The following is a 25,817-nucleotide window of genomic DNA, read 5'->3' on the forward strand; positions in this document are numbered from 1 at the left end:
GAGCCCATTAGGCCCCCCGTAATGAAATATACATTACACCATTACAGAGGACTGCAGCGCTCAAATAATAAAACATGCACAATTCAATTTCCTCCTCGGACCGTCGTAAGTGTCTTTCAGCGAGTGTGTGTGCATGCGCACGCGTTTGTGTGTGTGTGTGTGTGTGTGTGTGTGTGTGTGTGTGTGTGTGTGTGTGTGTGTGTGTGTGTGTGTGTGTGTGTGTGTGTGTGTGTGTGTGCGTGTAAAGATGGAGGGACAGCGGGAGAAGGTAAACAGTTTGTGTAACACACACACACTCACAGTTTTGAAGCATGTCTGAGTGCTAAGAGGCCTGAGCATTTAATATGAGTTGACCAGAAGAACCGCACCTGCCACGTATCTAACTGCGTCGAGAAAAAGGGGTGGCAAAGCTTTGTGAGACAGTAAAACATAAAGCTGACAAAATGTATAAAAAAACAAAACAAATTTTTAATGTAAGAGTTTATCTTTAGTCATCTTGGCAAAAGTGGTCGCAACAAACAGATCTTTGCTGGTCTATGGGCTGCCATAGAAATGGCAAATCTACGAACTGTGGTACATTTTGAAGTTTGTAAAAAAAATATCCAAGCTGATGGAAGGTGAAGGGAGTGGAGTTCCCCATGCTGGCGAAGTTAGCGCTTTCCCTGAACCCTTTTGGGGACAGCGGTCACTACAGCGGACAGCTTATCATGTTATCAGGTTATCATTATTGGTGCACGAAAGGGTTAAACTTGGGAAAATGCGTTTTAGCATCTTGTCATCAGGATGTTTTTTCACTTGTTGACAAGCGAAGAGTTATAAGGGAGGATATCAGCAGTTAAGAGGTTTAGCTCTTAAGTCTCAGGTTCGTGTTTGCTCAGTTTTTTTTAAACTACAAAATATTTCATTGTTAAGAGGCTAAACTAATGAGGAGCTCAATGGAATTACATCTCTTCCCTGTAATAATGCGCGTTATCGTATATTAGGAACATTTCCTCTGAGGTTTTGTATTCAGAGGTCCATCTACAACGACCCCCTTTGAAACTAATAGCCATGAACGTGAGGCAGCCATGTCAATCAATCGACCCCCCGACACAGCAAAATTGAAGCATCTGTTACTTTTCAAAGTGTGGGTGGGGTGGGGGGGCTTTGGATGGTCATCATGTTACACCTTATTAAAAAAGGTCTAATGACATAATGGTGCACAGCAAGCCCGGTCATGCTTTTAAAAGATAAACAATTGGGGATGGCCCTCCGAAATCCACCTATTTAGTTTGAGCTTGTTGTAGAGATCAAAAACAAGAATAGGAGTGAAGCGGAATGTTTTGTTATCTTTAAAAAAAAAAAATGAAGATAAATATTGCAAGACTGGATAAACGCAGACGTAGATTGTAGGCTTGCAGAAATTGAATGGAGCGAGGTTCCCCCGGCTGGCAAATAGACTTTAGCACATCGCTACGACTGCACCACCTCAGCGGTATTAGCGACTTGACACGTCGGCGAGCTTTTACTTCATCAAGAAGAGTCCAAAGTGGTTTCGCTCTGAGCCTCAGGTTCTTATTTTGTCTCTTCGGCCTTTTCAAGGTTGAATTTTTGCATGTAACTTCAATTTTGTTTCTTAAGGAATTTGTGATTTCAGGTATAAATGAGGAAACACGAAAATAAATAAGTAGTAGTAATCAAATAAATACAAAAATGAGAACAATTACGACAATTAATTAAATATAGAATATAATAAATTACACATAAACACTAAATTAAATAAATGACAATTACTTGCCAAATGATTTCCGTGCTCATCTAATAATTACACTGGTCAAGACATGTTTTTAATCGGAGATGCAAGTAAACTTCTCTAGTTTCTATTTTGTGTTGATGCCGAATCTGCCCTTATTTTTTCTCCAGCACGTCAGATTTTAATATGATTATTATTGTTAATAATAATACCGTCATACAATATATTATATAATATATAAAAACATGTATTAAGGGATAGGTGGATTCTGAACCAGGTGGATTTTTTTTCTGCAACGTCATAGCTATAAATTAAAGTGCCGAAAAAGTAGTTGCCCCTTCCTGATTTATGTGTTCTTTGCATATTTATCACACGCAAAGATTTCAGTTCATCAAACCAATTTTAATATCACACAGAGACAACCCAAGGAAATACAAAATGCAGAAATCAGGAAGGGGCCAAATACTTTTCCACGGCACCCGTACTTGGTCAAATACGTGTTGCACAAGCTTTATCGGTCAAATTTCAAAACAAAATATGAAAATATCTCAAAGCCCGGATGTGCTACAAAAAAAGTAAAGACATTTTTGAACTTGTGTCAAAAATAATGTTCAGGGACTCATAAAGCCTCTCCGATAAAAATTTGCTGTTGACCAATGTTATTTCTTTCAGCGCACTTTGTTGGGAGAGCGTTTAGATACTTTCTGCATGTAAGGGGCAAAATAATGGAGTAATGAAATAGAAATAAAATTCATCAAAATATATACAATTTAAAATATAAACAGCTTTTTTTTTATATTAATGTCATTCAATAAATAAATGATAAGTTACTTTGCCAATATTCACCCAAGGAAATTTGTCGGAATGTCCATCCTTTATCAACCTTTCTTGTGGGCCAACACCGAAAGATGAAATGGTGTTAGTCAATGAGCGTGTGTTGGCGTGTGTATGTGCGCGTGTATCTGTGTGTGTGTGCAGGAGGAGCTAATTAATGGAGAGGAAGCGGTAACGGCGTCATTTGGGCTCCATATTGCATGGAGCCAAATCCTCCCCAAAAAACAGCAACCTTCATACAGTTTCATATTTACATGGAAAAGCTCCAAGAAGCATTCCCTGTTGAAATGAGTCACTCAGCAAAGCGTTCCAAAAGGATCTTTTCCCTTTTTTTTTTTCAGGAAAGATGAGAAGGGAAATATTGGAAGGAGGTGTTTGGGGATTCTTCTTTTCTTTTTTTTTTTTTTGGATTGCCTTTAAAAGTTGTTTTCACATCCTGTACAGTGACACCTTGTGTTTTCCTCCGCGTTCATCCGAGTATATCCAAATAGACGGGCGAGGCTTTGGCCAGGTTGAGGAGCAGGCCGTGGATCTCTTTAATGTTGAGTCTCATGTGGGGCTCTCTTTGCCAGCAGCCCAGCATAAGGTTGTAGACCTCTTTGGGGCAGGTCCTGGGGCGCTGCAGCACCCTGCCCTGGGTGATGCACTCGATCACCTAGAGAAAGTTGGGGTGCGGGGGTGGGAGGGAGTCGACAAACATGGGAGATGAACACTCGCTGAAAGTGATGGGAGCATGGGCTTCACCTCGCGGCGCAGGATTGGCATTAAAAAAAAAAAGTCAGCATCTATGAATTATTAACCCGCATGATGAAGTCGGGCGCAATCGGAACTGACAAGCACACGGATCCGACGTCACTTTTTGGCGCCTGTAGGAGATCAAAAATCTTCAAAGATGCTTTGAAATCAGACACTCCATTCAGTAAGGCTACGCTGTCTAATTCAAGAGATGTATGAAACAATTTCTCCATTTGGCACATATTGTTCAATGAATGCTGCAATTCTCTGACAGTGTCAATCAAAAATGAGCATTGTCAGCAATTTTGTTTCAGCTCTTGTTTTGGATCGCTGTGTGCCGATTAAGTGCACATCCAGTGAACCCTTTATACGGTGTGCATCCAAAATGGAATTGCGGGCAAGAGGAAAAGATTTATGATGAAAACAATGGATAACCAAAAGGCAGTGTAAATGAAGGCAATCATGCTTTGACTACTGCCTTAAGGTAATTTAAAACAATTTCAAAAATGGAATGATCAAAATATATTGTAAATCATGAAATGATTATGATAAAATATGAAGCCGTGATAAATACATACACTTCACCATCATTAAAATGACCAAAAATAAAATCATAAAAAACTCTATAATCATAAAATATCCTCCATCCATCCATTATCCAAGCCACGTATCCTCACGAGGGTGGTGGGCATCCTGGAGCCCATCCCAGCAGTCTTCGGGCAATAGGTGGGGTACACCCTGATAAGCCGTGATAAATACATATACTTCACCATCATTAAAATGACAAAAAATAAAATTATAAAAAAACTATAATCATAAAATATCATCCATCCAGCCATTATCCAAGCCACGTATCCTCACAAGGGTGGTGGGCATCCTGGAGCCCATCACAGCAGTCTTCGGGCAATAGGTGGGGTACACCCTGAACTGGTTGCCAGCTAATCACCGGGCACACATAGACGAACGACCATTCGTGTGTGTGTGTGTGTGTGTGTGTGTGTGTGTGTGTGTGTGTGTGTGTGTGTGTGTGTGTGTGTGTGTGTGTGTGTGTGTGTGTGTGTGTGTCATAAAATATCATCCATCCAGCCATTATCCAAGCCACGTATCCTCACAAGGGTGGTGGGCATCCTGGAGCCCATCACAGCAGTCTTCGGGCAATAGGTGGGGTACACCCTGAACTGCTTGCCAGCTAATCACAGGGCACACATAGACGAACGACCATTCGTGCTCCCAATCACACTGAGGGACAATTTAGAATGTTCCATTAACCTGCCATGCATGTATTTGGAATGTGGGAGGAAACCGGAGTGCCCGGAGAAAACCCACGTTACTTGCCCGGATGAATATCCACTTTTTTGCCTGCCTGTGTGTGTGTGTGTGTGTGTGTGTGTGTGTGTGTGTGTGTGTGTGTGTGTGTGTGTGTGTGTGAGGAGCACAAGTCTAGTGTTATTTTTCTCGAAGATGTGACTGTTGTGTCGTCAGTTGACCATTGCGCCAGACAAACGTTAACTAACACAACCTCATCACTTCCTGAGCAGATCCCTTTCAGGTCAGGAGTTGAAAGGATGGAAGGTGGAGGCCGAAAGGTTAAACATGGATGTAACCAGAGTGACTTGGAGAGGCAGGAAAATGATGAGAGAGGTCAGAAATGTTAAAAGGCCAGGCTAAAGGGCTCGAGATGACAGCCTTTCCTCGAAACTGGGTCAGAGCCCGAGAAAAGGGAGATTTGTATGCGTATTAAATATTTAAAAGACCCCCAATGTGTGGTCATAAATTCAGCATGTGAGCTTTTTGGATGTCATCTTCAAATGCCCTTTCAAAGTCAAACGGTAACCAAAAAAACAAAAAACAAATGAATCCAAAATGGAAACAGGCAACTCTACAAAAGCACTGTTATGACATTGACATTGGACGGATTTGTTTTTTTAGAGCAAGAGAGTGAGGGAGTGAGAATGATAGAAAGAGAAAGACAGAAGCCTGTATGAGTTCATCGGGCTATATTTACTCGATATTAGCGTAAGTGCACCCATGTAAGCTGGCCAACAAGATATTGTGAACATTTAGGAAGAAATTGTACAAAAGCACTATTCTTCAGTTTGAATTGAACCAATAAGTGTGCCCGTACGACCTAATTTAAAAAAAAAAAAGTTGAAAGACTGGTACGTGCCAAGTTAACTAATGAAATACTGCTTACGTATAATGAGCACAAAACCACAAACATTACATTTGAACCCTTTTGGAGACAGCGGTTACTACAGTGGACAGCTTGGCATGTTATCAGGTTACAGGCTGCATGAAAGGGTTCAACTGAGCAATTTTCAAGGACAAGAAATTTAAAAATAAATAATAATTTAAAAAAACAAACAAACAAAAAAAACCACCTGGCCTGTTATCAGGTTACAGGCTGCATGAAAGGGTTCAATTGAGCAATTTTCAAGAACGACAAGAAATTTAAAAATAAAAATAATAATAAAAAACAAACAAACAAAAAAAATAACGACCTCTCTTCACCTGTGTGAACCAGACAACAAATTGTAACCTAAAATTAGCAGGAAAGCCTGTGTGAGCTAATCAGAATACAAAAGCACTATTCCGATGTTCAAAGTGGACTATTTCCCATCATAATTAGCATGTGTGCCGTTGTACAAACTTCTAAATATGTCACAATAATTGAGTTGGAAATGGCACAGCAGCAGTCTAAGTGGACTATTTCCCAAACAATTGGAAATTGTACCCAAACTCAAAGTTAATCAGGAAATTCGAACACAAAAATAGTAAACCATTGTACCAAAATAAATACGCTACCATTTAAGTGCGCGCTTGCCGGTGCTGACGAAACCATTCCAACAGCCAATGAATCCAAATCTTACAAAAACTGTTGTGTTTAAATGAGACTATTTCAGAGCAAAATTAGCATCTGTGCTCTTACCTCAAGAAGTTGTCATAACTTTTATTTATTTTAAAAATCCTCTTCTCCTATATAACTCAAATCACAATCATTGTTAGAAATGTCCACAAAAGCTTTTACATGTGAGAAACCAAATTATTTCCAGAAACATTAGCATAAGTGCACTAAGACATTCATACATTTATTCACATCATCAAAGCTAGCGGGCTTCCGTTTGGGCTTATTATTTTCAGAATATCCATCAGCTTCTTCAATCAACCGTCAAAATATTATCCGCAGTGGACTAATTACAGTTCATTACTTTTGGTCATATTTCCGATTCAAGTCTGCGGGGCAGTGATGACGAGATGGGAGTTAGAATGGCGCACTGTACCTCGTTATTGGAGAGCTGGTACCAGGGTTGTTTGCCGTAGGTGAAGATCTCCCAGAGGACCACACCCAGACTCCAGACATCGCTCTCCGTGGTGAACTTCCTGTACATGATGCTCTCAGGCGGCATCCAGCGGATTGGCAACATGGTGTGACCTCCCACCTAAGGGCACACGCACGCACACACACACACACACGCACGCACACAGCGTGCTGATGAGATGTGGAGGAAATTCAAATTTGCACAGCCATCAATTTAAATGTGAATCTATCAAGTGGATGAGTGCATTTTCAACAAGGCTGCAAAATGTTTCACTCCTCCAAAGTGCTTATTGACAATTTTAAGGAAGTGGAATTTGATGGGCTTCAGAATTATTGCAAAAACCTTGCACCCGATCCAAATTAAACTCACGTACATTTCAGGCAGGCTCAGGATGAGAATGCGAAAATGTTCTCGCAAAAAATGGAAGTGGAATATCATCCAAACCGGCAAATGATGTTCGAATAACAACAACTACGAATAACAACTGCAGGAAACTGCACAAAATAAATTTTCTACACATTTAAGTGTTCTTTTAGAGTTGAGTAAGAAATTGTACAAAAGCAAAATCTTATGCTTAACCCTTTCATGCCCCCTGTAACCTGATAACCTGATAAACTGTCCACTGTAGTGACCGGTGTACCCCCGAAAGGCTTAAACTGGATTAGTTTTGAGCAACATAAGCAGGTTTGTCCTGTACCTCCACAATGTGTGACCTGATTATAATTGGATTCTTGGTATTCCCTTGCATGTCCTCATAAAAGCAAATGCAGGAGCCAAATAACCAATTACAATTGTTTGTCGATGCCAGATTAACACCTAGTAGGCCCTCCCTATTTGTTGCCCCAACTATCCTGTGAAATGCATTTTCCCGCTAAGACCACACTAAAACGAAAACAGTCACTTAGTTTGAATCAGCCGAGTGACACCAACATTTATTATCAACGCAATTTTGATGAATACATGACTGGCAATAAAAGTATATTTCAATGAATCGAGCGATTGACGCATGCAGGTAAAAATTGGCTAGTTAAATGTGTAATTAAATAATCAAAGTGCGAGACAGTGACGCGTGCGGGCACGAGCATGTGAGTTTCATTGCAAAACATTTGCGTCAATAGCAGTTTAATTGGGTTGTCTCAGGTTAGCAGTGTAAATAATCCAATTATGATTTATCGTCATAACCAACAGCGGCGTCAGCAAGCCGAGAGCAGCAATCAGCGGCTAATCACATACTCCGAGGGACTCAAACTCTTTTCATTAAAAATCACAAATGAGCGTTTGGAGAACATCTTTGCTCCGTGAGGGCGACTGTCACACAGTCGCACTTGCCCTTATTAAACTAGGGATGGGCATAATAATTGCTCAAAAGTTTTGTCAATCGCACTTGTCCTCATCAGGGTCACTGGCGCGTTTGCGTGATGGTCTTGATTCTGTGTGTGCTCTTACAAAATTGGACGAAAACATGTTACCTCATCCCAGGTTGACCTCCTCAACAGAGTGTCACATTATTAGCATGAAACTGTACAACACTTGAATTAAGCAACTGCCCGGGAAACAAAAAAATGCAAGCTCATCAACACATGCAAATAATACAAAATCCTCTTCACATATTCTCCTGTCCAAGAGCATGCATTACAGCTGCTCCTGCACAGGACAGGCTTTGTAGCAATCAAGAGTGGAGTGCCTCCATACCCCATTCTGCAGGTGCGCCATAATAGAGGAAGGAGAGAGTTTGGAGGAGGAGCCACCGAAGGCCTTGATGAGGTTATGTGTTGCATATGTGTGATTATATGAGTGTGTACGCGTGAGTCTGTGTCTTTTGTCCCAGCGGCACACCAACACGTCTCGTTGCCATTTTGTACCGTATTGGCCCTGATTATAAGACGACCCCCTCTTTTTCAAGACTCAAGTTTGAAAAAAGACTTTTTGAACACCAAATTAATTTTTCTACAGAAAATAATTACAGTACATCTGAAACAAATGATTCTAACCATATATTTGAGAGAAAAAGCATGTTATTTTGCCTCATTCAAATCTTAATACTGTATCTGAACATTTTAATATGTAAACTAAAGAGCAATCACATTCGTAAATGAATGACTTCTGGTTTTTGAAATGGAAATTACATCATAACTTCTCCTCAGCTACCGGTTAACCTGGCCGATCTTCGACCCACTTTTCTCCAGGTTGTCGCTACGTTTCTCCATTTTCTGTTATCTCTTCTATTATTTTCTTCTCTTTTCTTTCTTACCGCTATTTTTTAATTTTTCTTCTTCGTGCTACCGCTATTTTTAATTTTATTCTTTGTGACAGGGGTTCACTTTGGCCTGGGGAGTCAAGTTCAGCATTCGCTTCAATGATATCTGGCGCCATCTAGCGTCGTGAATGGGTATAATGTCTAGACCCCAAATATAAGACGACCCCCAGTCTTATTTCAATGCAAAAAACACCGTCTTATATTCGGGCCAATACGGTAATATTGCGACATGACAGAGGTTGTACTATGAGGTGGATGAGGTCACGCAAGTCCTCACTGAAGGCCCAGGTCCGAAATGCACCGCCCACCACTGTTATGTGCTTTATTCGAAATGGAATAATATTTTATAGTCTCCGCAATACACGTTTTAATGTATTATATAGCCTATCAACACGGAGGGTATGAAACAGTTTATTTATTTTAGTGTGCGCTATATGACGATGTAGCTCGAGTCTTTCTCCTTCTTCAACCGGCACAAAAGTGAATTAAATCTTGTCTCGTATCAGGCTTCTCCTCCATTGCTCTCCGTGAGCATGAATCTCGCCGGCAGTCCTCGCTCCGTCGCACCCCGCCGATAGGACAGTCCATTTTCCGAGGTTTATGTCCGTTATTAATGGCCTGCGCGCCGCATTTGGCCCGTTTCTGTGCTAGTCAGCGGCTTATTTAATGGCGTCATAAAATGTAGACGGTCACATAGATAGCCATCAGGTTCTGCCTCCATCTCTGGAGCGCTAAGTCTTCACAAGCAAACCTTTCTTCTTCTTCTCTTGTCAAGTCTGCTTTTTTTTTCCTCATCTCAATGTAGCGCTTTTTTTTTTTTTTTAATGCTTCTCCCCCCTCCTTGGTTTACTTCTGCGGGCAGTCTAGCTAACCACTGTATAGCTTGGACGCCATTGTGCAGATAATATACTCTATCTTTTCTTGATCTTGGGATACCATCGGAATAAATTGTTGTGTTTCATCGTGGAGCTCAAACATGCTTGTCTTCTTCTTGCTCTCAAACATCATTTATTCACTTATGTGTCTCAACCTGGTCATACCCATTAGATGTTTTGTTTTATTCATCATGGCTGCTCATTTTCCCTGAAGATCTGAAATATTTATAACTCAAGTGCTCAGCCACCTCGTTTGATTGTTTGTTACGCCTGTGTTTGGTTTCAATCTTTTGTTTGTATGTTACCAGCATTACAACAAGCTGATTTCCGGTCAACTTCAATGAGGGGTGTGGCCTCCGGCCACTAAAGAGACCATTATACTTTGGTGCCGATCCAGTACTTTTTTTTTTTTTTAATGCATCATACAATATCAGGAAAACTCCAATGTAATGGATGACAGTAACACCAGCAACATGTGCGCCAGCTAAATCTTTTGTTCTTGGTCTGAGGCATCATGTGTTGATTCTGATCATTTGGGGGGGAAATTAAGAAATGGCAAAATTTGGTTTTACTGTTGCCAAAGGTAAAGAGCATCACGGAGTAGTGGTTAGCATGTCTGCCTCACAGTTCTGAGGCTCTGGGTTTGAATCTTGGCTCATGCCCCCCTCCCCCATCCCAAAACATGATGTGTGGTGCATTCAAGACTCCAAATTGCCCATAGATGCGAGTGTGAGTGTGGCTGAATTGTTTAGCTATCGGTGCCCTACAATGGATGAATGGTTGTTTCCAAGGGTAACTCTGCAATGTACAGCAGAGATAACCTGATTGGTTTTGCATGAGGATGTGCGAAATTAGTATTACACATTCACCCCATATGTGAAAGATTTCATATGAGTATTTCAACCGTAAAATGAAATCCAAACAAAAACATTTGAATTAAATAAAGAATGGTAACCAAAGCGCATAGCCTTGGCTCCCCTCTTGGCCCACCAACGTCCTACTAAGTGGTTGCTGGCGCTTCCTCTTCTTCTTTTGTACTAAAACGCAAAACAGTAATTACAAATTTGACAACTATTGCAATGTTGTTTACTGATTATGTCGCATTTTTAAGACCTTCGAACAGTGGATGTGGGGATTAAGTGTCATTTGGAGGATGAGAGAGACTTAATTAAGCCTTAATTATGCTAAATTAAATCAGGATCCACAAACGCATTGTATTCTACTATTTGTGTGTATGCCGTTTCGGCTCATCTTTAAGTTTTTTTAAAATTGGACCGAGGGTGACAAAGTACCGTATTTTCCGCATGATAAGGTGCTTCGGAATATAAGGCCATTCAATGAATGGCCTATTTCAAAACTGTTTTCATATTTAGAGCGCACCGCATTATAAGGTGCATAGAATAGAAGCTACAATAGTGGCTGCGGTTGCATTATGGATCCACTAGATGGAGCTATCCTAAAGGGAATACAATACAATGCAATACAATACAATATAATACAATACAGTACAGCTAAACGTTGACTACAAATAGCATCTTTGTTCATCAATCTATGCTAGCGGCACACAGCACAGTAACAGCCAGAACAATTAAAAGCTCTTCCACGAGATGACAGAAAATCCATTGAAGCTGTGTCTCCACCTGTTGCCATTCATTCAACACAAGTCATGGGGTCATGGCTCCCTGCGAGTCTAGCTGCTTTGTATTCCACTAAACTGGCCCAGACTACACACTGACTACCGGTAAGTCCGATCGGGCATAAATTGAAATGAGACTCTCATTATTTCAGTGTGTTTGTAGCATATTTGTTAAGTGATGTGCCCTGTGCCGCACGTGAACTGAGCCGTTGCTTTCAAACTAATATGCGTATCGCTATCATACCCTGATTTTTGGCCGAGCATTAAACCCCACTATTGCTCTCTCTATTATGCCCGATCTAGCCGTATATCTATCTTCTCTGCACTCTATCGTCCATCCATCATTGATCCATCTTTGCTGTTGTTTCTACAAATCAATCTATACATCCATTATGAGTCCTACATTTCTGACATTGGTGTCTCTCCCTCTCTCCTCTCCCTCCCTCTCGTCGCCTTCCCGTCTGTCTCTCTCCCGGCCTCATGAATATGCATCTTTACAGCCAGGCGGTCGCCTAAATTTTCCGGGCATGACTCGAGTAAAAAGGGAGGGGTCAAGAACAGCAGCGGAGGAGATTTTTGCCACTCAACGGTGACCACTGGAACATCTATGGCAACACGGCCAGTAAAAAAAAAAAAAAAAAAAAAAAATGTGGGTGTGGCTTAAGTGATCAAATCTACCCAATCCTTGATACACAGAAACGTTAATTGGCCTCGGTGTTTCCATGGAAACAAAAACTTTTTTTTTTAAATTTCTTTTTTTTTAACGCGCCTTTGTGTATGTGTGTGGTTTTTTTCTTTTTCTCATGAGATGGAAATAAGTTGCTCTCCTGATGCATTCAATTAATATATTGTGATTACTCTACCGGAGTACTCATGGGCAAAAAAAAAAAAAAGAATTTTACATAACAGCCAGCTTAGATTAAATACGCAATTTTAATGAGCGTAAATCCCCTAATTAAAAACTACCCACACACAATTATCACACGGTAGATAAAACAGCAAACAAAATAAAATTAATCTCTGTAAGCTTTGTAAAATGTTTGCTTAACACGTGTTTAAGCGTATCGTCCTGGTGTTTATGTGTCATGTGTCTGACAGCTGTGTGCGCTCTTCTTTGGGGGGGATAAGTGTGGTTCTCCTTCCACTCAGCTTCTTCATTAAGATGCTCTTTGTTTGCTTTGAATAGAAACAAATAAATAATAATAATAAAAAAAGGGCTCTGTATGTGCTTTGTTCCCAGGAAAAAGCAATACAACCAAATCAGTTCATTTTATTGCTCATATTTATGCGTGATGACGTTCAGGGAGAAAAAGCATCCGAATTGCATTTGCGCTAGTTCAAATAAAACCACCATAAACCCCCTAAAAGTGGAGCAAGTTAAAATAAGACGACCATAAATCCCCCAAAAGTTGAGGTAAATTTCAATATGTTATGCATGTTGAAAAGTTTGATATTAGAGTCCCGTAAATTATTTTAAAAATTGTTCTGGTTTAAACAATAGTACCACATATCCCCCAAAAGTTACACTGGTAAGACTATCATAAATCTCCGTCCCCACATTGTGAATCTTCAAATGATACTACTGCAAATCTCCTAAAAGTTTTGTTGCTTTTTCTGGGTAAAATAAGAATAGCCTAAAGCCAACAAAAGCTGTGCTGGAAAAATGACAAGTGTTTGCCAAAACCATCAAATACGAGTTCTTGATTTGTACAGAGAGGCATCTGGGTCTGCCTGGGGAGCGTTAGGAGCACCTGGCTGGAAAATATGGAAAAAAAAAAAGGTTTGAAAGGGGAGCCCAGGAATAAATCCGAGAATGGAGGCATCCAAAGCGTCTGCCAGCTTTTTGTGTGTAAGCGGATGCTGTGACGTTAAAACAGCTTCGTCAGTCCTACGCTTTGCTTCTATTTCCTCCCAAACACACACACACACACACACACACACACACACACACATACACACACACACACACACACACACACACACACACACACACACACACACACACACTAAGGTAGGAGGCTGATTCTTTTATGAGTCATCTTGGCTTCTTTCTGACGTAAGCTCATGAGTGAACACGCTTACCCACCCACCCATGCACACACGCGCACACACACACACACACACACACACACACACACGTCCTGCTGACTCGCCTGGATGCCAAACCACGATTAAATTTTCGCACCTCTTCTTGCGTCCCCGTGCTTTGTGTCATTTACGAGAGATGCAATCATTTTTGTTTTTTTGCTCTGTTCTGATGCGTTTCTCTCCAGCTGCACTGTACATTTCCCCGTGTGATTCTTTATCCTTCGATCACTGACTTCTTTCTCAGCTGGGGCATATTTATTTGGAGCTTGCTTTCATCCCCTCTGGTATCCAACACTTTGGTCTCCTTCGCTCTCACTTGCGGTTGAACCCCCCCCCCCACACACACACACACACACGCACACACACCACCCTCCCCCGCCATCTCCAGCGCTGCTTCAAGCATACTAAACACAAGTTCCCTGATTACTTTTCTTCCCGAGAAAACGTTGGATACAACTCAGCGGCTCACCGGCGCTGCCTTTGTGCGTTGCCATGGCGACAGCCTCAGCACACTTAGCTCTATTGAAGAGAAGAGGGGATGTGAGGCGAGTAGTGGAACACAAGGGGGTTGGGGGAAATTTGCGGGGAACGATCGTTTGCCGTCACAGTGTGCAAAAGAAAGCCAGAGGGGAATCTTCGTATTTGCACATCACCTTTCATTCCGCACAATACTGACATTCCTTATTGAATTTAATTGGGACAACATTTAGACAATTTAAAAGGGGAATTTCCACACGGAATGGCTGTGTAAGTTGTGTATTCGGATCTCCTGTTGTTAAGGGCACATTTATTTACACAGATGAAAATAGCTGCGTTTCAATTAATTAGTTAGGCAGTCTCAATGATTGTCATTGAGTAAAAGTCATTATTATTCCTCCTCATACGTCATAGTGAATGAATACTGTATAAAGAACACACTACACTAAAAACACACTACATTGGGCTTGCACTTCTGTCAATTCTTCCCGTCCAATTGCAGTTAACTGGGGCATGTGAGGACATTGGAAACAGATCTTCCTGTGATGCGGGGAAATTTTACGACAACTACAAACTGCAAGCAGAATAATAAATGTACAATGGACCCAGTATATTACGGTCGGGCAGTCAAGTATGCGGCTATTCTCGATTTTTTTTTTTTTTTAATGCAAACTATTCTCCTTTCGTCATCGAAACTCTCATCCATTTGCATTTTTTCCTATGACGAGACCCCCCCCCAAAAAAAAGTCGAATGTTTTCTTTTTATTATTTTTGTGGCAAAAAATACTGTCTACAGTGTGTATGACATTTTATTGGCATGTCACTTTGATTCGGGACAACCCACAGTTATTATTGGCTGCAAACGCACCATAAAGAGCGTCAGTTACTCATGGTAAGTTTCGAGGTAGGTGAATTTTTAAAATTTTTATTTGATAAAAAAAAAAACAAGTAGCCGTTTCTGTCAAGTTAAATCACTCACGTTCAAATAAAAAGAATGACCGATGTTAAGTTGAAAAAAACTTTAGGTTTAATGAACCCTTTCAAGGACAGCGGTAACGAGAGTGGACAGCGATTCAAATGTCGTTTTCTCTAATATGAATTAATCTTAATGTCACAGATGTGCATCAACCACAAAAAATGGATGCTTATGTGTGTTGCCATCCACTGCCATTATTTTTTTTTCATGCCTACAGAATAAATAAAAACACTTGAGAAAAAAAATCCTGATGTAGCTTAGCATTTTTGTGCATGGAAGGGTTGAAATTAACTTTATTCTCAGACATCACTGTTAAAATGTGTACTTCTAATTCACTATTGACAAAACTGGTTGTCAGTTTAATGCTATGTTTGTTGGCATCTGTGGAATGTAACTAGCAAGTAATCACCCATGCCCATGCTGGTCTGGGGGAGCAAAAGGGGGCCTCATGCATCATGGAGGGTGGGGGGAGTGGGGCCAAACGGTATAAAAGCAATGAAGTTGGACACATACACCTACCCTGTAGTAGTCAGTGCTGTAGACGTCTCTGGACATGCCAAAGTCTCCGATTTTCACCAGCAGGTTTTCGCCCACCAAGCAGTTCCTGTTGACAAAACACGTCAGCCGAGAAACACGGCGTGCCAGGATAGTCAGGTATTGATTTAACGCGCGGAAATCGCAGTGTAACTTTTTACATTTGGTTCAACTGCAGATTGAGCTGCGTTTTATGGATTAGCTGTGGCGTCCGGCTTCAATTCGGGAAACAACTACAGTACATACTGAACATTTTAAAGGACAAGAAAAAGTCCGATTTTGTGCAGGCCTGGGATGACAATTCATTTCCATCCATCCAATTTTCTAGACTGTGTTTCCTCATTTACTATGCCTGTTGAAATTCAAACAAATGGTCTGATTTTAATCCATTTTAAAACAGACTGTTCCTCACGATCCAACTAAATCCTACTTTTGAAAATCACATGCTCATTGCGGAACTGTCAGACCACCATAGGAGATAATAGTTTATTACAACAGATCGGGCATCTCCTAGGATTACAAACAAAAACATTGTTGGTCCTACTACAGGTAACATTAAAACAGGAACATTTGCTACAATGAATGATTTTGTTGTTTATAATAGGAAAAGCGTGCGTATTTATGACAATTACTATTGAAGCACATTGAACGGGGATTATTTTTGGTATTAGTATTTGCTAAGAATTCTGTATTATCACATGTAATTTGAGAGAGTATCGCTATGTAGGTTAGCATTTGTTGAAAGAATTATCGTATAATATTTTGAAATAGGCTGGTTTACTCGCTACGATTCTAGTTTCAAACCTTATTTCATGGCAATGCTTGGGTTAGAGCACAGGCGTCAAAGTCAAGGCCCGAGGGCCAGATCCGGCCCGCCACATCATTTTATGTGGCCCGCAGGAGCAAATCATGTGTGTCAACTTTCATGATCCTTGCTGAAATCTGTACTGAAATGTCAAATTGTCATGGGTAATACATAACATTGAGATTTTGCATCGGCCCTCTGAGGGAAGCCATAACTCCGAAGTGGCCCACGACATAAAATGAATTTGACACCCCTGGGCTGGAGGATGATAAGTGCAATTATGGGACTTATTGAATTTATTAAAATGATTGGCTTGAAGACACGTTGAAATAAAATGCTGCTGAATTTGGAGTTCTGAAGTAAATTCACTCTCTTGTGCTTTGATTTAAATCAAACAAACCTAGCGAGGGCGGTCAGTATTTTTATGCCTTCATTGGGCCTATTAATGGATCGTGTGTTATACAGTCATGACATAAGTGACAAACCTGGTGGCCAGGTCGCGGTGCACAAAGTGTTGTGACGCCAAGTAGACCATTCCGGACGCTATCTGCTGGGCGATGTGCAACATTTGCGACTGAGTCAGCTCCACTGGTCTGGTGGTCTGGCCTTCTGCCATCAGAACTGCATCCGGACCGTGAGCCCTAAATGGGGGAGCATGTGGAGAAGCCTGTTAAGGTTTGTCCTGTCCTTCATGTTCTCTAATGCTTGTGGTGGACAAAATTATTACTGTAGGGCACATGGAAGGTTAAGCAGAAGGAAATTTTGAGTTGTTCCCTTCCCTGCAGCATAACAACATCCAATTTGTTGGGAATTGATTGGAGAATGCTGCGATGTTAACCCATTCATGCATCCTGTAACCTGATAACATGATAGGCTGTCCACTGTAGTAACCGCTGTCCCTGAAAGGGTTAAAGTGCACTCACGAGTGGCAATATGCTGCTTCACTGGGTTCTGTGAAAAAGGTACAAGTGCACACACGCCAGGTCTTGTCTTGCAACCATTTTGTGGTATCCATTTGTGAAAGAGGCTGTGCACAGTGTGCATCACTTCAATCTGGAAAAAAATTGACGATCCTTGCCTGAGAAACTTGTTGAGGTCTCCGTGTTTCATGTACTCGAACACCATGATGAGGGGTTCGCTCTCCACGCACACACCGTAGAAGGTGACGATGTGCTCGTGCTGGAGGTTGGTCAGGAGCTCAGCCTCGCGGTGGAAATCCTTGCGAGCATTTTCGCTGGCCTCTTTAAGTGTCTGACACAAACAGAAAAGCGCAGACACGCGCACGCACGCATGGTGACATTTTATTCAACTGACAAATGGAAAAACATTCTGCCACACTTACAAAGATCAATTAGTCATGTCTACTGAATGGAGAGGAAAAAAAAAATTCTCCCGCCCTGTAGAAGTGAGTTACGGTCAATGAGACCTAGCACGGATTGATTACGAGAAGAAATGACTGCGGGCGGCGACAAATAGTTGAGAGTTGTGCTCAATGTGAGTATACAGAGTATCGGGATCAGAGTTATGCCTGTGGAGCGCCTAGGATTGTTTTCAGAGTAGGATGGATGGAAAAGGTCAAAAGTCATGTAAAATGGCCGCTTCAACAAAAATGGCTGGCTTTCGGTGTTTTGTTTTTTTTTTTGTTTTGGGGTTTTTTTTTGGACCTTTAGACATCTTGTCATTGATAGTCATTACGTGGAGAGCGTCTCCAATATCCAGTTACAAGGCGGACACGTTGAGGATGATCTGACCTGGTGTGCCATCACCAAAGCTGCCTCAGAAACAACAACAGAAATTGTTTGCATTCTCTTACCGATGCTCCATTAAGAGCTTCCTAATATAATGCATCTACGTGGGGTTTGCGAGCTGCAGGGTGGCAGAGAGGAAAACATTTCAATGGGTTGTCACCTCAGCCCAGAGGATGACTTGCAGCTGTCTTTTTTTTTTTTTTTTTTTTTTTTTTGCTGCACAAGAACAACAGCGTACCTCATCCTGGATACTTTTAGACTTATGTTCCAGGACCTTTGGAGAAAGCATGTTTAGCTTTGTTCTACCTGTTACAATGCGAGTAAAGTAATTTTTAAGCTTATTTTTATGATGCTAAGTAAAACTGGCTTCAAGGGTTGAATTCTAAAAACACATCATCAGTCACTCACCAACGGGATTCGTTTTCAACTATGGGAAAACCGTCAAAATGTTTTGTTTCTTGTTTGTTTTTTTTTAAGCCCAAGAATAATTACAGTGAAGAAATAAAGCAATTTGAAAAAGGTCTGCATACTCAGACCCTCCTATTTGCGGATTACATTCCCATCTTCGCTCGAATCCAATCTGTCATCATTCCCATCAGCCACGGTTACATAACACATGTGTTTGTGACAGATTGAAAACGTCGACTGTCATAAGCGAGACACAGGAAATGAAAATGATACCGGCTATGTATGCATCTCGACTCGGAGCAAGGAAAAATATATGCAATCACTTTTGCCCTCCATGAATAATAGATAGTCTTGCTACTGTAAATGCCGTGCATATATGTTCCCCTTTCCACAAAGAAAGAAACAAAAGCTCTGGTTACAAATATAGGTCCGGGGCACAAGGACAAGTTGCTAAAAAGGCTCAGAGGGGGCGGGAAAAAAATGACACGATGACCTCGTGGCAGCTGGAATGCTGAGATGCCAGAAAATGAGATGGACCATAACCCCGCCTCCCACCTGTGATCAACCAATCCACTCTCACCCGAGACCATTATGGGCTGTAATGCGAAGTGTCTTGACAATGGAGATTATTACAGTACAAAAGATGGAAATATTGATGTTGATCTTATCTGGAAAATCTGAGAGTGGGCTGTCTAAAGTTTCCTTTGCAGTCCAAATCTTATTTTGGGGGCGCAGGGGGAGAATAAAATAATTTCTTGATGATGTTCTAATTCATTGTGATGCACTTGTATGCTTTATCTTGATTTTTTTTTTTTAAATATTTCAATCAGGATATGGCATTGAAGTTAAAAGGTAAGCAGAGCTGCAATCAGGGTAGGACAAGAGGTCCTTTAACACTATATGCCTTCAATGTTTGATAATTAAAGTTTCATTTCCATTTTGATTCTTTCCTGTGGAGCAAAATGTTGACACAAATTTTAACCTTCAAGGTTCCACTGTAAAATAAACACAATACTAAATGTATTCATGTAATAACGGCCTTTTTGTTTTTCCAATTTCACCCCGCGGATTTCTTAATTAATAACCAAATTGAGCTCACGTTTCATGATGAGAAATCTTGAACAGCAGCTCGAAAACCGCTAATGTGCTTTGCATTGAGAGCATAAAACATTCATGAAAGTGTAAAACATGATTTATTAAATAGCGTGGCGTTTGCCGGCTGCATTTGTGTATTTATTTCTATATCGAATCGGTCCAACGAGACCCGGGTAATGATGCAGCGAAAAGAAAAATAGAGGACAGAAAAATCTGATTTTATTAATCTCCATTTGTGTAAACGTTGACTGCTCTACTGGGGGTCAGCCCCTGACGTGGTCAGGCGCAGGCACCCGCAGCGGCTCCTCTCTCTCCTGTGGTTGTATGTTGCACATGTAGCACATTTGACAATAAAGTTGACTTGACTTAGTCACGGTGTGAAACGAGAAGTGAACTAAGTCTTTGCTGCAGGTAGACAATAATAGTATACGAGTGCGGGACGGTGCAAAATTAATCGTCATGACAACGCGAGGTGACAGCAATCAAATGTGATGACTCCCTGAATGCATCGTCTGAGCCTCCATGCGCTGGGTCCAATGAATACAAGTAATGCACGCGTGGTGCATTTGGCTCCCACGGCAAATAAAAACAATCAACATCCGCGGGCTGGGGGGGGGCGGGGCGGGGATGTAGCAACTCACATTTACATGTGTTGGAGGAAGCATTATTGAAAGAGTTCATGATTGATGATCCGCAGTTGGGGAAGCCTGCGTGTGTATGTGTGTGTGTGTGTGTGTGTGTGTGTGTGTGTGTGTGTGTGTGTGTGTGTGTGTGTGCGTGTGTGTGTGTGTGTGTGTGTGTGCGTGTGTGTGTGCGTGTGTGTGCGTGTAAATCTGTATGCTGTTAAAGAGAGCCAGTGATCAATGCCACCAAGCAGTATATACAGTACAGTATAATACAGTACAAGTCAAACTTGCCTTGGCGTTATGGGCCAGTGACTGATTGATAGCCAAGCCTTACACTAAGTCAGGATCATTAGCTCTGCTGGAGCGCGTATGTTATTGTGACGTGCACGTGTTTCTGTAGTGTAGCGTACATGACAGAGCGTCGGGGTAATTTGGGTGTTTATTAAACGCAAAGATTATGCAGCGAAGGTTAATGTGAAGATGTGATGAAGTTCCTGTCACTATGGAGATTTTAAAGCCACATTGTCACCCAGCTATTCGCTGAACAAACGAGCAATTCATGTTTCATGTGATCTTTCTGAAACGCCCGAACCAGCCACAAGATGGTACCAGATACCTGTCCAAATAGGAAAATAGTAAAATAATTAGTCCAAAGGAGTATGATGAGGTGATACAGAAAGGAAGTAAGTTTAGCCTGGGTTGTTTCGGAGAGTCTTTGCCACATGTGCTTGTACAACCGGTTTGAGGGTGCACTTTTTAAAAATCAAATCATCTTTTTGCCAAAACTATTTTCCCTCCAATAGTGGCCTACGCTCTGATAAACGCCAAGCCCCAAATAATCACTAGGTATGGCATCCACTCTCATAAACACCTTGCCCCAATGAATCATTGGGTGTGTTCTGCACAAAGAGAAATAGTGTTGCTTTACAGATCTTCCAGTTTGTAATTTAATGCCTAATTAAGAAAAAGAAAAAAAAAACAAAACAAACACATTCCCTCCCTGTATCACAGACAAAAAAAAAAAATGTTGCTTCAAGGAACCTCTGGAATGTGACTGGATTGCTGATTAGCATCCAGCCAGATCAAACAGAATAAAATACTTTGTTTCTTCAAATGAAGACCTCCTCTCTATTAATGCCCCAATTACAGCAGGTGCATCATCAAGAAAAAAAAAAGTGTTGCTGTAAGGTGTCTCCCAGTCCGTGATGTAATGGCTCATGAGCATACAACCCGAAATAATCATGTAAAGTAACACATTTCCTCAAATAGCAGCCTTCGTTCTAATACAGACTTTGACTCTATTAACTATTGGGTGAGTCATATGCACATGGGGGAAGAACCAAGTTTTCTGGTGGTGTTGCTACTTGGCATTAATAGACACTTTAGTACCTTCTGCAGTTGAGTCAATACATTCTGTATTGTATTTCATTTCCACGGTACGCTACGATCCGACAGATGGTAGAAATACAGTACTACGAGCACCTGACGTCACATTTCAACGTAAAAACGATTTATTTGATTGACAATTACATATGTTGGTTGAAGCCATTTCATTTATTTCCGACAGCCTCGTTTAATGTGCCAATAGTTGATGCAGCAAAAAGGGAGGAGGAGGAGGAGGAGGAGGAGGAACCCTGGTGAGAAATGGTGACTCAGCATTCCAGCAGAGGGAGGAGGGGGGAGAGAGAGAGAGAGAGAGAGAGAGAGAGAGAGAGAGAGAGAGAAAACGTGCTACATTAACTAATTGGAAAAAAAAAACTCAGTGGAGTCCAATCAATGGACTGACTGTAATTATGAATGCACATTAGTGAAGCAGCAGCTTTAAGAGTACAACCTGAGGTACACGTGTACAATCTTAGTACTGTATAATCAAAATTTCCTCATTGAAATGAATCAAAATGCGTTTAATCTTTTCTGCCCCCCGCCCAAAAATCCACGATTAATAATCAAGAATAATAATAAAATTAATTATAAGACTGGTAAACTAAACCAAAAAAAAGCATTTTCGAAAAACAAAACCTAATAAAATTAACTTACCCGTTCCAATTACTAATTGAACCTAACTGAATTTAAACAACACAAGTTAAAATGAAATTAAAAAACCAACTATAGTAACACTGCTAGAGACTAAAATTTTGGCTAGCAACAACAAAGTAGGGCACTGACCGTGCAAACACTCGCACCTCAAAAAACTTGTACATGAAGATTCCACTAGTATCGTGCTGCTGCCAAAACACAACAATTTGCTATTGTGACAGAAGAAGTAAAGGTAATGCAGATGAAGAGAAAGTGGAGCATGTGAACTATACTTGGGGGTTGGGGGGAGGGGGGGTCTCTTACAGGTCATGTATTGTTAATGACAAGTCTTCCTCAGTCAGATTGAGTTTCACATCCCCGATGGAGAGATGGATGAATACATGAGGATTTGCTGGTGGAGGCTAACTGGCTCAATTCGACTCGGAAGTCTGCGGCTTAGGTTCGAATTCGACGGATTGCTGGCGACAAAATGCCGAGTGAGGAAGTGAACTGCGAGACCAGACGAAGACTGGGTTGGAAAATGAAGAATGACTATTTAACTATTTATACCTGAAGTGGCATTTATATATATATATATATATATATATATAGAGAGAGACACACACAATGAACCACTGGTGAAAAAAAAATCCCATGTTTGCTCTTTTTTGGGGTAAATTATCAGATTAAGTTTAAGTGAGTAGAGGAGTTTCATTTGGAAAAAAAAGTAAACCCTTTGCCACCATTCGCTTGGGATTTTCCTGCAGCAAGTTGATAGACTAAAAGCGCATTATGACTTTTCGAGCAAAGGAAGTATTTGTGTGACATACATTGAACGTCCAGATTTCTCAGGAGACTGCATGTTGGATTCAGTGCAGTCAACTGCTTAATATTCCCGAACATGCTGCGGCGATGCAGTTCTGCGGCAAAAATATTGCCGCGCTCACAATAACTTCCCCCGTCGATAACAACGTTACTGGCTTTATTTGTGTACAAAGAGTCGGCTTCAATTGCCAGCTTGATTTGACATGCAGATCTCTTCGATTCCGGCGCAGTCAGGGCAATAAAGAGAATGGATGGTTGGCAGGACTGAATATTAAACGTAAGACAAGCAATCCAGCTTTAAATTCAATTTACTCTATGTCATTGATGTTACCTTGACAGCCACCAGTATCTTCTCCTGGTCAGGCGACAAGTTGTAACATTCGGCGAGGAAGACTTTGCCAAAGGCTCCCTCTCCCAGTTCCCTTTTCAGCACGATGTTGTGTCTCTTGATGTGGTGGACGACTAGAGGAGGAGGATAAAGAAAGTCCTCTTAGTCAAAAATAGCGTGAGCACGGAAACCTAAATCACAGACAGAAGAGTGTCGATGACTGAATGTTACGTTGCGTCTTCTTCAGACAGCGTTTTTGTAGTAGAATGACACTCCAATGTTTCAAAGCCCCCAAAATCCATCCATTTTTATCATGCCCATCATTATTCCAAACATTGGGAAAGGTATTATTGTATCACATTTGGGGAGTCTTTTTGTGTGTGCGTGTGTTATCCTTCACTGCCTTCTGCTCGCCTACAGCTGAATCACTTGGCAAACCCGCTTTGTTGCTTGGCAACCTGTGACTCCACGTCAGATCATTTTGAGAACCTTTAACATCTCACCGTGATGATGTGTGTTTCCCTTTATTCTGCACAGCCCTGAAGAACGTGGCAATGTACCGCGTACAGTCGGATGTGGAACTGCCTGCTTGCGTGTGAACACATCCCTGCATACACACGCGCGATGAGATATATCTATGATGTGATTAGGAAGCGCATTTGAAGAAAAGCTGTCCACTCAGAATATCACATTAAGATCCGACCGGTCCCTTAGAGGCTGCATCGATTTACACCGAGGGCGAATGAGAGCGAGAATGAGAGAAGCCCCTTAAACTGTCTGCAAAAATCACAATTTTAGAAGCGTTTTTACATCTGATGTCATCTAATGATCTAAAGCGGGGTAAGCACATCTAGTTTTCAAACTTGGCCGTTATCTCAGTAGACCGAGGAGGAAAAAAAAACAAACTTTTTTAAAACATCCTACACCATATGATAATCACTCAGGATAATCTTTGAGAGAAAGCCAAGAGTCGATGATTGCAAGTGAGGGGAAACTCAAATTTGACTGTCGGTATGTGTGTGAAAGAGGCTTTTGAAAATGATATAAGAGACAGCGAATAGGGGCAATGTTGAGTGAAAGTTGACATCTATGAAAGGTGAAGTTCATTTAGGATAGAAGAAGCCACGTGCAAAAGGCAAAATAAAATAACTTGCTTTTCATTGGACGTTCTTGATTGTCATTCTTAGCATACGCTGCATGGTAGCAGGCAGTGGCGCAATAGCGCCACAAATTTAAAGATGTGCAAACATCCTCAAGCGGTGTCTACACATCACCGAGTTCACAATGCGAGATGTTGATTCAAGAGAAGTGCGAAGCTTGGAGTCTTCATGTGGCTCAGTGCTTATTGCTTAATAGTGCGGAGAGGCAATCAGCTGGTTAAACGGTTGGGGTGGTGGCCTAGCTGGCGGCTAAGTGGATGTGTTGGTGTCTTTATTTCAAAACTGGCAACATGGCTGAAGGTTTTTCTTCGATAGGAGAATAAAAACGGATGCTTGTGAGAATAGTGAGAAAGAGCGCGTGAGGTATGCTAGGTGAAGCGAGGTGCAGTGTGCACAAATACCAATAAGCTAGTCGAATTTGAGCATTCCAACCAGCCTTCTGATCAAAGTCACCAACGGCTCGATTATGACACATTCCTGAAAGATTATCTTGAGTGATTGTCTTTGTGGTGTGGGATACATCATGAGTAAATTTCCTCCCTAGTCTGCTCGGAAAACAGTCGGGGTCAACGATCACAAATGTTGTACGATGGTACCTCTACTTATGAAATTAATTGGTTCTGGAAGAAATGCCTTCACTAGAAAATGTTGTAAGTAGAGCCGTGTTTTCCATGTAAATGCCCTAATTCGTTCCAAGCTCCCCAGAATTCAGACATAAATTTTTCCTAAAGTATAAAAATGCATCAAAACATGAAACAAATACATGTTACAATTAGATTATTGCACAATAAATGAGAGTTGCGCATAATGTAAAAAAGAAATAAAGAATAAAAATGATGGTCATTTAACTTTTTTGTTTTTTTTGCCTTCTTTAGTCCATGTTCTCTCTCAGATGTGGTTTTTGCTTGGCGTTTTGTAAAGAACTGATCCAAGGATGTTTGCTTTCTAAACCACACACTCATGTACAGTATATTTGTACCACTTTTCATTCAGGGAGTTCAATTATCTCTTAAACCTTTTTGTATTGACATTGAATATTTAGCTTTAAATGTTTTGCCTCTTTTCTAGTGCTCGAAACGCATAATACCCAATTATTAACCATTCCTTTGCGGTAAAACGGATAAAACTGGATGTAGACATGTAAACTTGAGCCTCTTTGCGACAGAGATCCTGTAAAATTGCCACATCAGAGCTGGAAGAGAACATTCATCTTCCTTTGCCTTTTGCAAGTAACCCAGCAAAAGCACACAGCAGAAAAATGGTGGCTTTTACAGGCAGTGTAAAAGGTGCTGTTGCGTCACACTCTGTCTTTATGGAAGATCTCTGTTGGCCCCGTTGTTTA

General features: G+C 41.1%; 1 protein-coding gene across 3 annotated transcripts in view; it reads right to left on the minus strand.

Annotated features, from left to right (window-relative positions):
* Positions 1-2,904: 2,904 nt before the first annotated feature.
* Positions 2,905-25,817, minus strand: part of ntrk2a (neurotrophic tyrosine kinase, receptor, type 2a) — an 85,297-nt gene continuing 62,384 nt past the window's right edge. For 2 of the 3 annotated variants that reach the window (XM_019867165.1, XM_019867163.1), the window contains 6 exons: positions 23,319-23,449; positions 17,348-17,520; positions 16,755-16,910; positions 15,444-15,534; positions 6,583-6,741; positions 2,905-3,221 (listed from right to left, as the gene is read on the minus strand). In XM_019867165.1, coding sequence (XP_019722724.1) covers positions 3,036-3,221; positions 6,583-6,741; positions 15,444-15,534; positions 16,755-16,910; positions 17,348-17,520; positions 23,319-23,449 — 896 coding nt within the window. In that variant the 3' untranslated portion in view covers positions 2,905-3,035. The remainder of the gene's footprint in view (positions 3,222-6,582; positions 6,742-15,443; positions 15,535-16,754; positions 16,911-17,347; positions 17,521-23,318; positions 23,450-25,817) is intronic. The other variant, XM_019867164.1, reaches the window with a different exon arrangement.

This window comes from Hippocampus comes, unplaced genomic scaffold (genome assembly GCF_001891065.2).
Source record: "Hippocampus comes isolate QL1 unplaced genomic scaffold, H_comes_QL1_v1.1 scaffold322, whole genome shotgun sequence".
Lineage (NCBI taxonomy): Eukaryota > Metazoa > Chordata > Actinopteri > Syngnathiformes > Syngnathidae > Hippocampus > Hippocampus comes.